At 36.4% G+C, this 13,226-nt stretch overlaps 2 protein-coding genes across 2 annotated transcripts in view; both read left to right on the top strand.

The window, feature by feature from the left end:
• The window catches only part of fxyd6 (FXYD domain containing ion transport regulator 6), an 8,938-nt gene extending 7,455 nt beyond the window's left edge, over positions 1–1,483 (top strand). The window contains exons 7-8 of the mRNA XM_014005228.1: positions 44–93; positions 320–1,483. Coding sequence (XP_013860682.1) covers positions 44–93; positions 320–357 — 88 coding nt within the window. The 3' untranslated portion in view covers positions 358–1,483. The remainder of the gene's footprint in view (positions 1–43; positions 94–319) is intronic.
• A 2,424-nt stretch (positions 1,484–3,907) lies between these two features.
• On the top strand, positions 3,908–5,252 carry LOC106515427 (sodium/potassium-transporting ATPase subunit gamma). Its single transcript, XM_014005229.1, has 4 exons — positions 3,908–4,215; positions 4,523–4,597; positions 4,938–4,969; positions 5,146–5,252. Exons 1-4 carry the CDS (start codon positions 4,125–4,127, stop codon positions 5,173–5,175), a joined length of 228 nt encoding a protein of 75 aa, XP_013860683.1. The 5' UTR covers positions 3,908–4,124; the 3' UTR covers positions 5,176–5,252.
• The last annotated feature ends 7,974 nt before the right edge of the window (positions 5,253–13,226 follow it).

Below are 13,226 nucleotides of genomic sequence, written 5' to 3'. Positions count from 1 at the left end.
ACATAATTTGGTTAACATGACGGCATGTGGATTCTCTCCACAGGGCCTCCGGAAACGAGGAGGCACAAGAAGAGAACATGATTGTCTCCAATGGTAAGATGAGAATTTAAACTCTCAGCTCTTGACATAAATCCGTAATTGAGTTTCTTATTGCTGGTGTCCATTAGCACCTGTTACACACTGACAAAGAATTTATACTGTAGGCTTTTTACCTGAAGGGCTCTGTCTATTAAAACATGTCTGCCCTTTCTCACTCTTTGACTTCTTCCCCTGCAAACCTTGTCTTTAGCTTAAACCAGTCTCTCTGACTTTCTCTCAGCTGCAGCGGCTGCCAAGGAGACCCCATCAGAGAACTGAGACGGCGACCCAGGACCACCTTCAGAACAATTCTGATCATTTTATTTGACATTCTAACAATATTAACAAAGGAATTAAAGGATTGGTTAGATCGCAGGATAAAAGGGGAGGCATGCATCAGAAAGGTGTCGTGTGTAAATAGATTTTGTGCCAGCTGTTTTTGTTGTGACTGTGCTTCTGTTGATCTCCGTGCCTTCCTGTGATGGTCTCTCACTGCAGTTTGTTGTCTTAGCCTGCAGCATCGATGACACAAGATTGTTTAGAAAATCCTTCAGACAGTTTTTTTAATGTTGTGCGGTGTGCTATTCATTTGTACTCCTATCTATTGGACTTTAGGTTTTAGGATTTGTAACTGTGTTCGCTTGTTTTGTCAGTCATCCTGAATATCGTTTGTTACATTTGGATTATAAGACATATGCACATAGAAATACTTTACGTGCGAGGCATTTAAATATCCTCCATGTATGTTTGAGTGYTGTGTTTGGGTGTGCATAAAAATGTAGTTCTAACCGAGCAGGCTTATCCTGCATGATTGTGACGTCCTTCAGCGTAGCTCGACATGTCGATGTGATGATCCTTACAAGAGACAATCTCCAATGCCACAGCTCTGTGAGTGAGCTCGTGACTGATTAGCAGGTATCTCTGTGGGCTCCTCCACCACGGTGGTTTGCCGTCTGAAGTGGAGCGAGCGCCTACGTCAGCTGTCTCACTYCCTTCTTCTCCACATATCTACTCCACTGGCTCCGGCAGGATTAACTAGTCTCCTGCAATCTATGATTAGCTTCCCTGCTTGCAATCACTAGTGGCGCAAATCTGTGAAGCTGGAATTAGCTTTTTTTCCTTCCTCTCTTTCTTTTTTTTTCTTTGTAACTTTTCTTTTGAACAGCATACATGCACTAAAAGAAAAGACAAAGGGTGGGTGAGTTAAAACCCAAACATAAGTAGCCTGATGTGAAGTTAAATCCTAAAGAATGTGTGGAGATTTGGGCTTTCACAAAGCAAAAGTGTGGGTTTTAAAGATGAGAGCTACAGCTAAATGCTATATCCTTCCTGCGCATGAGGCCTTGTTCTGTAGCAACCTGTTGTGCTTTGGCATAAATCAATAAAAGTATGTTCAAACACAAAATCTCTTTTTTTATATTAAATCATTTAGAAATAATCCAGTTTTCTGATGCTGGAAGGAAAGATTTGGTTCACAAGCAGATCTGCAGAAACCCTTGAAATCAGTCTGGTTATCCTCTATCAATGACGGTCAAGGTTGTACAGCAGCTAAATGTGGGGAAAAAATGTCCTCACCAGTAGTGAGAGGAATGTGCTGCTGCTTATGCAGTGATTCCAAAGGTTGGCAAATCTGAACATATCTGCACTTTATGATACTGTAAATATGTAACCAAGTGGCTGCTCTGAAAGCATTCCTGGAGGTGTGGAAAAGTTGTGTGTGAGGGGGTGGATCTTACAGGTGAGGAGTCTGGTCGCAGACAGGTTCCACCCATAATCATCCTCACAGAGCAGAGGTAAGACYGGCTTCAGCAAACCTCAAGTGAGTTTTTACTTTATTATTATTGTTTTCTGAACAAATCTTTAACAAAACATGCTTGTTGTATAAATGTATTTCATGTATACACTAATGATGCTTATAAGAATTGCAAGTTTGGGATTCTGGGACCATGGTTTTAGTTCAAAATGTTAAGTCAACATATTTATGATTAAAAAATACTTCTTCCAAAGCTAAATTTCTTTAATGTTCAACTAACAATGATGCCTGGTTCAAATAATACTTCCTGTAAAAATGGGTCCCATGTATTTGTTTCCACAATTTTTTTTTGGTAATTTTACATTTAAAAAAATAAAAAAACATATTTTTGTAGATGTGCTAGACTTCAGGCCTAACGTGTTTGTTTGCTAAGATTAACACAATTCAGGTGTTTTATTTTCTTTACGACATCTTTAACCTCTGTTTGATTGCTCAAGGTTCAAGGTTAATGAATGCCAGAGCTGCGATGTATTAATGAGTAACTGCCCAGCATGTCCTTGTGCTCAGTGGTGTATGGAAAAGTCCAAGACACATGATACAAGAATGAACTGAGGTCCACAATTAACACCGGCATGCTTGAACAAAAAGACAAGGACAGCTGAGGAAACTCTTGGAGTGTTAATCTGTGTGAGTTAATGATTACAGCGCAGAAGATGTGGATCAAATGAAAAAAGTTGTGTGCGTGTATGAGTGTGTGTGTGGTTGCAGGATGATGGTGGAAGAAATGAGGGTAAAAGAAGGGATCAATAACACCATTAGCCCTTTTAAAGTGTCTGTGAAGATCAAGGCAGTCACATTGTTTCTCCAGTAGACGACTTAATGAGGCACTTTGTCAGAACATATGTGTGCTATAGAGTTTCCAGGCCTTTCAACATTCTCTAATCTAAAATGGGCTCAGACTAAATAAATGAGCCTCAGCAGGTCTCAGATTTTATTAAAAACAAGGTGCCTCTGAAATCAAATCTCATGATTTTTCACCTTCAAAACAGCTTCCAGATGGCAAACCTGAAAGCTCTCCATGACCTTTATTATTATGACGATAGATCACCTAAATGCTGTTATAATTTTTGGACTTTTGCTAACTGTTTGTGTTCGTGTCCTTCCAGTTTCATCAACCAAACAAATCAGCATGTCTTCTGCTCAAGGTAATAAATGGCTCATTATGCACCTGTAAAAGTGAATTAAGACATTATATCACACATGTCAGTCTTCTTGTGCCCTTGTTCACATTTTATGTAGCCCCAAAAGCACTACTATATATATATATTCAATGCATATATTCAATGCATTCTACCCATACCAGCTGGCTGACTCCAAGCTGAGGAAATTAAGTTGGAATTTTTCTTAAATCTTTGATTTTTGTGTGGAAAGAGCAACAGAGAATCAATTTTAATTACCTTTTGCTGTTATATTCTTATTTTAAAATCAAGGGTTTTTGATTTTTAGTGAGTTTTCTTTTTTGAACTTATTTGTTGGATTGTGATGAAATGTATCTCCAGTAAATGTTAAAGAGGATAAGGTACAAAAAAAAAAAAGAATGTCAATGACAACTCTTTCTAAACATGATCTTGTTTTCTTTATCTGTTTGGTTATGTTCTAAACACTTTAATCATAACATGGAAAAGATCATTTGCATTTCTACCAGAATAATTTGTTATATGACATTTTTTCATAACCATTTTCAATTTCTTTAATTTAAGCATACATCATCTAATTTACAGACATAAAAAAGAAACACTTATCATATAGTAGGCTACAGGCTGGCATGTTTTACTCAAAATGCCTTTTCAAGTCTGAGAAATGTGTAAATCCAAAAAAGTGCCCTGAAGCCTCTAAATTCTTGACCAAAGTGTCATGTTTTAGCTTTATGGAGAAAATGGTTGCAAGCAAAAGGTCTTTATTTCTGCGAGAAATAATCTAACAAAGATATAAAGCAGAAAATCTCATGAGTAAAAAAAAAATAAAATTATGCAAAATATATTTYTAATGATTTTCAAGACAAACTTTGGAATAAAACACAACCTGGCGGAAAGGAAAGTGCATAACATAAATACTGAGGAGATGATAACAAACAGGTGAGTGGTAAATAATACATCACATGTGTGAAACATAAAATAATTGACAAAATGTAAATAAAACCCTTTGGCTGCTGGAGTTGTCACAGTGAGTAAACCATAAAATATTTGCCAACTGTTTTRCTCTGGATGCTGGAGCCACGAGTGTCTGTTAAATTATGTGTTTTTTTTCTGGGTTTCTATCTTTTCACTTTTCTTTTTTCTTTTCCTCAGATGCTCAAACTGACTGGGATGCTGACTTTGTTTATGGTTAGTAAATATCTCCCTGAAAACATATTTGATCAGATTAACTATGGGCTGTAAAATAGACAAATGGAAAAGTGTGACAGATTTTATTTCTGACAGAATATGTTTTGTTTAGTAAAAAGACCAAAGCAACAAAAAAAAAAATACAAAGAAATAAAAAAAATAATTTAGTGAAAGCAAAAATGAAGGAGTAGGTAAAGGTTTGAGGTGGAACAAAAACCAGGAAAAGCACAAATGAGAGAACCACAAGGAGAATTGTAAGAGATTATATTGATAACGGAAATATTCTTGTATTTGTGTGACTCTGTAGATTATCATACGCTGCGTGTTGGAGGTCTGACCTTTGCTGGAGTTGTTGTGTTCCTGTCTTTTGCTCTGCTGCTTGGTAAGTCAACAGCAACTGTTCATGAATGTTTTGCATTTGAATGCAGCTTGTATGCTCAGTCTTGAAAATAGAAACAAAGAGAGATCAGCTAAAGAGTGATCAGTGTGTACACAAGTTTGTGTGAATGTGAATCACACAATACATGGCTGGAAATACCAAGGTGTCTGTGATTCTCAGCATGAAAAACATTTGATTTTTTTTTTGCCATGATGCACTCTACTGAAGATTTTTATCAGAGCAATTTAAAAAATAAACAAGCAATAAAACTCTTTTTGTTAAATAAATACCACAATTTAAAGAAAAAAAATGAAATAAAATAAACTGTCTTTTATTTCTTAAGGCAACAGGATCAGAAACTGTGGCAAAGCAAAGGTAAGATTTCAGCTGATTGGATCTAATATGTATTCATACTGACCTCTGCTGGTCACAATGATATTACACATTGTGCAGTGCCTATGTTTAAATTACTGTCATTTTAAAAGCTGATGTTAACATGTTAGATTAAATAATTTCAGAGAAATAAACTTAAAGTATTTTTTCACTCACAGGCAAGACGTGTTCCAGAGGAAGATGCGTGAATGAAGGAAGCCCAACAATCTGTTATGTGTGTAAAATTATTAAATTTTGTATAAATAAATATGTAACTACAACAGTTTGTGGCCTTTAAATCACTGCTGATAAGGAGAAAATCCTTTTTATTCCTTGTCATCAAAGGTGAAGGAGTAATAAAATGAGTATGTGTCTGTGTGTGTTTTGATGAAACTCCCAGAAAGTTAAGCTGTACATTTAGAACTGATTCACTTTTAGATTCAATGCCATTCAAGATGGTCGCTACTCCTCAGCAAACGCATGGTAGAAACTACAAAAAATGTGGTCACATAATCTGTTTTACAGATATTGGGCTACTGCTTGGCAGAGTAGCAGGTAGCAGTCTTTTGAAACACACATATTTTCTTAAATCCTGTTGTCTGAACTAAACGTTCGACATCCTGAACCCATTTAATGAAATGGCCCCCCTTGTGCCAGAATGTTTCTTTACTTAGYCACAACTTGCAAACCTATTTTTACCCACTAAAACATGTTTTGCTCTGTGATTCACTTGGGTTCAAGCACAGGTACCAAAAGTGAGGCACAATTAAAGCACTGGTGTCTCAACTAAAAACATGGCAARGCAAAATTGATCACACACACATGTGATGATGTAAACAAACCAATGCTTACACTATGAATAAAATCAGAGGTAAATACTGTAATATATACTGAAAAATACCGTATACACTTTTGTTGTAATGCATTTCTATTTGTAAATGAAACACACACACACAGAGAGAGAGAGAGAGAGAGAGAGAGAGAGAGAGAGAGAGAGAGAGAGAGAGAGAGAGAGAGAGAGAGAGAGAGAGAGAGAGAGAGAGGTGTCAAGTACCTAAGTACAAATATTTTGTTACTTTACTAAAGTAGAAATTTTGGTTAGGCCTATTTATACTTTAGTGGATTAATTATTTTCAGCCTACTTTTTTACATCTACTCCTTATTTTAATTCAATTATCTGTACTTTCTACTCCTTACTTTTTAAAAATGCAAAAAGTATTTTATTTCTATTTAACTTTGACTTGTTTTTATTCCATCTTTTCATTGTTCAGAAAAGAATAAAGGAGCCCTGGGATAGAGTGAATTAGATTGTGGTTGGATGATAAGTGTAAAAATATACCATTCTGACATCYTATTGGATTGAACACACTCCATCACACCTGTATGACACAAATCACWTCACATTCCTGCAGGACAGACTGTAGAAGATYGAGCCTAGAATGAAGATGACGTGGCGGAAACAAGTAGTCTAGTCAGTTAATTCTAAATTTTCAGCATTAACATTTTAATTATAKTCATTATTGACTTWAGAAGAAAAAAGATGGGGGTGTTGTACAGCCTAATGTGTTTTTTAAGTGGTCATTAATTTTACTTTTATACTTTAGTAGTTTGAAAACCAGTACTTTTATACTTCTACTTGAGTAAAAAGCTTGAGTTGATAATTCTACCTCTAAAAAAGTATTTTAAAACTCTAGTATCTATTCTTAATGAATGTGAATACTTCCTCTGCACACACATATAGCAGGAGAAAAAGGCAGTGGTGATAGARGTACCAATCTCAAATGACTGTAACATCAGGAAGAGGGAGCACGAGAAGTTGGAGCCATGCTAAAAGCTGAAAGAGGAAATGAAGATGTGTGGAGAGTCAAAACATCAGTGGTTCCGGTGCTCATTGGAGCACTTTGTGCTGTGACCCCCCCACCCCCCAAAAAATGGCTTCAACAGATACAATTTCAGAAATCTCGCTCCGTAAGAGTAAATTTGTAAGTTCAGCTTTGTTCCTGAGCAGAATCTTCAAGCTCCCAGACCTGTAGAAAACCTCAGTGTGAAGTGAAGTGGAACTGAAGGAGAAGAGTAGGGTGAGTTACAAGTTCACATGATACACAGTGTTTAGTATTTTTTTAATTATTATTTTTTTGCAAGTGTTAAATAGGAGTTTTGTTTCAGACATGCATTTTTCTTTGTGGACAGTTAAAGACTATTCCAAAAGCTTCATGATCTTATCATTGTGTTTCCTTTTTTTCCCTATGCCATGTAATGACTGCTCATTAGTGCTTTCTTTTTGATGATAAAAACTTTATTTTAAAAGGGACAATGTACAACTCAAACATAAATGTCACCACTTGATGTACCAGATTATAGCATAAACTAATTTGCATCTGCAGTCCAAGTAAAAAAAGGACATACAATGCAATAAGCGGTTATTAACAATTTTGATGGACTCAAGGTCTGATCTGAGTTTGATTTTGCATGAAGAGTCAGAGGATCTATGAAAGTAGTGTTGGAAACTGGCTTTTGTGTTTACAGTTCAGAGAAATGGATGAATGTGAAATGTGTTTTAGCAATTTAGAAAAACTGTAACTGATCTTGCAAGTTTTGTATTTAATACTCAGCCATCAACTCTCCATTCCGCCTGTAAAAGATCTCATGAACCACAAAATGAATTTTATTGAAATTTTCAGAAAATTATCATCTGGTTTACATTATAACAGATTAACTTTTTGAGTCAACCCACTTCAAGATGGCTGCCACAGCCAACTGATTCTAGCAAACACAAATAACAGTCAGTTTTTCTGAAATTATGCAAAATGTGTGTGTGTGTGTGTGTGTGTGTGTGTGTGTGTGTGTGTGTGTGTGTGTGTGTGTGTACAGTAAATGTACAGAGCAGCTGGAGACACGACAATAGTTATCTCTTAAATCAAAACCAAACCCTGGCCTAGTTCAGGAGTTCATCTTCACATCACATGACTCCTGTTTACCTGAAACCTCAAATAGCAAGTTGTCCTTGTGTTGGTTAGTTTATTTCATTGATTGGGTCCTGACAAAAACTAGTAATTTCACACTAAAATCAACAAAATAATAAAGAACAAAAAATGTTAATTCAATTCTATTCTAAAATAGTTGTCATGCTTAARGATAGTTGGTACCACTGATCCTAAACAGGTGCTGCTCTCTACCACATTCAGTAGTTCTGTGTTAAACTAAGTCCAGGCCAAAGCTCAAAGTTTGACAGAACACCTTGACTCACCAAACACTTTGACAGATTTCCATCACAAATGTAAAATTCAAAGTTGTAGTAGGCAGTCAAGAAGTTGTTCAAAATAACATTTACTGTATATTTGCTAGCTATCCCATATTAACCACAGCACAAACATTCCTTTCCCAGAATAAAAGTGATCAGATCAGATTCTTGACGTTGCGTTGAGGTTGATGTTAGGCTCTCAACTCCATTATTTGAGATCCTTCGTATTTCCTGATTTTTTGAGATGTGTGCTTTGCTGAACCACCTGCACTTTTGGAACATGTTTTCACCTGACATGAAAATGCCAGCTTTGCAAAAAAAGTTGATAAAAATGAAATCATAAAACATTTGTTCTTGATAATCCAACATACTCAGCCATATGGGATATGAGTTCTGCCCTCAAACATGATGGTTTTTGCTGGAAATACACAGAAATATTATGTCACATAGGAACAATGGGCCTCATGCAAGAACNTGCTTAAACAATCTGCCTGGAAGTAATTTATAAATAAAGTTTCTTTCATTGTTCTTGAAAAGAACGTTTCTCAGGTGTTTTATGAGTAAAGAAACTCCTTTCATTTGTAAAATAAAGGGGTTGACTTAAAAACCTAACGATCACACAATATTTCACAGACTTAAGTTTTTGCCATATTGAATGATTCAAAATGGCAAAAACTAATATGTAATCAGATTTGTAGATTATGAGAAGGAGGATGGTATGACCATTTTAAATAATAAAGGTATTAATTTCTAAACAGCTATATCAAAATTGTTGCCTTGGTTTTCTGTTTTGTCTCCCTGCTCTTGTTACGGGCYGCTACAGACAGAAAGCTGCAGTAGCCAAAATATTTGTGTTCGTTGCACATGTTAAAAGTGAAAAATACTTGGACTTCAGCAATTGGCTGTAGCCCTATATAGCTTCTGCTCCATGATGATCAAAAACATATAAGTTTGTTCATTAAGCCAAACATAAGAATGTAACATAGCAGTTTAAGTAGAGGCATACCAAGTGTCCTAATAGTCTCAGTGCAGTCCATGTTTTGGGTCAATTCTAACAAATAGAACATTTTCCTGACTGAAAACCTTAAAATACACAAAGTATTCCAGATGTTGACTTCTTCTTAATGGGAAAATATACATTTACTTTTGCACAATGAAAGTATTTGTGGATATGTGTTTTTTTTATTCAGTTCTTAAGATGACCCCAGAATAAAAAGCAATGCTGGCTGGAATTGTCTTTATTATTTCTGTCTCTGAAAGTCCTCATAAAAGGCCAATCAGCAGCATCATAGACATCATCATTTCTTTTACTGCTGCAGTTTGTATAACAATGCCAATTTATCACCCCACTGGAAAAACTGTACCTAATTAATTATTCCACTATAAAAAACAAATAAAAATACACAGAGAGAAAAGTGCAGTCAAGGGTCTGAGTCTAAAAAAAGCGAAGGYAAGTTTGAGCTGCATAAGTTCATGCTGCTGCTGTGTGGTTAAGCAGGCAGTTAGATTCCCCCCCAGGACTTAGTTCAGCTGTTTTCTATGGGGGCTTTATGGGAATTCGCCTGATAACATCAGTGGACCAGGAAGATGTTTGTGCAGCAGCAGAAACTCGCAAATGATGCCGAGCAGGTGTGAGAGGGCCGATCAGATTCTGTTCCCAGAAACATTTAGACCTGGTACCACTCTGAGCCCTGTTCAGAAAACAGCCTCAGGGCTCCGAGGAGAAACTGACTGAGCACAGCTTTAGAGGAAATGTTTACAGTAACCAAAACCACTGAGAAGATAAAAAAAAAAAAACTGTGCATGCATGTTTTTTTTGTCTTATAAAGAGAAATATAATTYCAGCATAACGTAAATGTTATCATTCTCTGTACAAAAATGGCCTTGGTCCCTGTGTAGATAAAATAAAAAATAAAAAGTTGTCATAGCTACCAGAACCATTTCTTTAAGAAACAACTAAGACAGTTTAAAAGATCATATAAAACTGATCAGTGCTACACAGCTCTCTCTCTCTCTCTCTCTCTCTCTCTCTCTCTCTCTCTTTCTCTTCTGCGTCTCACTTTTTCTCTTGTGTACACATTTTTTTGTTGTAACAGACCGGAACACCAAAGACATGAATTTAAACAGCATGTTTTGAACCCCTGTTTACACATGACATTAAAAATGATCTGTAGGCTGCCACAGTTGTTTTGAATGACACCATCATTTCTGTTAACAAAAACCTTGTTTTGTGTTGACAATAACTGACCTATTACAGATACTAAAAATACACAGTACACACTGCACTCATTTTCACTTGATTCTTTTCAAAGAAATTATTGTTTTTTTTTTACTCGTCTATGAGTCTTTCAGCCTTAAAAATGCTACAATCTGCAAAATATGAACCAGTATGAACATAAAACACAATGAACCCATTTTAAATCAGGTTTTTAAGCACTTTGTTACAGTGGCTGTAAGATAGATCTATTTGACAGATTTAAAGTAGTATTTTAGCATCAAAAATATTTATTCAAAAAAGCTGAAAACTTGATGATCAACTCTCTTGGGTTCTGTGTCAAGTAAATCCTGTCTTTTTCTCTTCTTGAAATACGTGACTTTTTTATGTTTATTGGACAAGATTTTTGAAATCGACTTTAAGCCCCGAACATTTCTTATTTTCTTTTCACTCTTTGTTCATTTGTTTCATTTTTTACATCACACTGCGCAATTCACTGTCATGGTCAGGTGCAAGGACTGAATGTAAAAGGAAGGAAAATGTTGAAGTTAAAAAGCTGAAGGCAAAGTCCAACACAGAAACAAACCCTTCAGAAAGCTTGTAAAGTTTTAATTAAGACCCCTTTAAAAGCTTAAAGAAAGACTCGTTGGCTTGTTTGCTAGCTCGCTGCAAACAGAGCAAAGAAAATAGGAGTGGTACAAACTTTGTACAGTGTAGTGTGATTCGTGTGTGTGTTGACCATTTTTTGTTACCCWGTGAGGACCACTTTTGGATACACTTAGCCTTATGGGAACCCACTGCTACTTATGGGGAGCAAAGCCCAGTATGAGCARGATGGATCAGTGGTTAGCCCTGATGCCTCACAGCTAGAAAGTCCTAGGTTCAATCCCCAGTTTGGACCTTAGGTCTTTCTATGTTCTCATTATTGCGTGGGTTTTCTTTAGGTGCTCCGGTTTCCCCCACAGACCAAAAACATATGCTATAGGCTGTCTTCAGGCCCTGGCCTCTCTTGCAAAAGAGATCTGGGATCTCACTAGAGTTTGCTTGGTTAAATAAAGGTTAATAAATAKCTTAGTCCAAATGCTGTTGGGTYGGTAGGGGTTAGGTTTAGGACTAAGATGTGAATTGAGTTTAGGTCAGGTTTAGGGTATGGGTCAGGGTTTGGCTATAGAAATGAATGGAAGGCAGTACTAAGTCCCAAACTGTAAAACCTATAAATCAGTATCACACTTATCAATACTGGAAAGGCTGAAATTGTACAAAATCAACAGGACAAGAGCCTTCATCAATAACTTATGATAAACTAAAGCAGGGATGTCCAAAGTATGGCCCGGGGGCCATTTGTGGCCCCTGAACTGATTTTGTGTGGCCTCTGACTTCAGTTCAAGAGTTATACTAATTTGTTTACAAATGTATCCTCCTGGCACAGGTGTTTGATGATGATGGGGACTTTCTGTTTATTATTAGGARAAATTTATCACAAAGTAAAATCTTACAATTAAAAATATTGGCAACAAAACAAATTATTTGTCTTTAAATAACCAGACTCATAGCTTTTTCCACATCCATCTGGTGACTTCTACTCAAAAGCTGATTTTGCTGCACTCCAATCTGCTTTTAATTAATTTATTAAATTTGTCTGAATACAGCAAGCATTTTCAATAAAAGAGTGACATAGATACTGATTTTATTTATCAGAATTGACTAAATTGGGTTATTTTCCCCCCAGTTGAAACCTAGAAAATTGCAAAAAAAAAAAAAATTCTGTAAGGGAAACCTGCAAATTAATTAATCTAGATTAATTTATGCATTTCCAGCAATAAATCTGACTACTTTATTTGTTTAATTGATGCTTAGTTTATTGTTGAGCAGGTAAAGAAAAAATATTTTTGGCCCTCAAGTCCTTCTGACTTTATGATTTTGGCCCACGTGACAAAATGTTTGGACACCCCTGAACTAAAGGATGTGTATCAATTCAAATCCAAATGCACAAGTCAGCATCAAGGTGTGACATATACCAAAGGTTTGCTCTATCCTCATTCCCGTTCTGCACGGGCCTAAACCCCTTTACCCAGATCATCAAAAAGAGTGTCTATGGATACTGATTCCAAAGTGGAAGCTGGCAAGCTGTACGCCAGGATATACTGCAAGGACAATAGAATGTCATTTAGATTGGATACATGTATATATGGCTGGGAGTTTGGCACAGAAGTTAGTTCTCATAACTTGGTTACAGGAAGGTCAGATGTTCAAGGTTCAAACCGTCATGCTGCCATCCTTCAACAACTATGGTTGCTGTGACCTCCAAGCTAGAGAAGTGGCTCCAACAGATCAACAAAGAACCACTGACGGAATCACAAAGAATATGTTGTCAGTGGTTTCTCAGATAACTAATGTTTTGACTTAAATAAAGAGAGACTGCGTTTGCATGTTTCACTTTACCTTGATTGGTCGATAAACAAAGACTAGGAAATGAAGTAAAAAACCACTATTGACCCACAGAAAACTTTGTCAGGCTGCACAAAAACAGTCCCTGCTGTAATGATAATCACGCCATCTTCAACTGTGGCCACTTGGTGTCACTAGATATCTCTGATCAATATCTCTGGAAAAGGTTTCTGTAGTCTTTTACATATTCAAATTACAATGATAATACAAAATCTTTACTCAGCTGTGCAAATTCTCCTTGTTATGCTTGACGAACTTGGTAGAAGCTGGAAAAACGATCACGTTGGAGTGTTCTAAACGAGGAGCAGCCGGTCTTTTGGTTGGTTCCACAGAGGATGCCTCCAGCAGCAGCCATC

The sequence above is a fragment of the Austrofundulus limnaeus genome, unplaced genomic scaffold (genome assembly GCF_001266775.1).
Source record: "Austrofundulus limnaeus strain Quisiro unplaced genomic scaffold, Austrofundulus_limnaeus-1.0 Scaffold29, whole genome shotgun sequence".
In the NCBI taxonomy this organism is placed as follows: domain Eukaryota; kingdom Metazoa; phylum Chordata; class Actinopteri; order Cyprinodontiformes; family Rivulidae; genus Austrofundulus; species Austrofundulus limnaeus.
The sequence above is the reverse complement of the archived record's forward strand: the minus strand, read 5'-3'. Positions and strand labels throughout refer to the sequence as shown.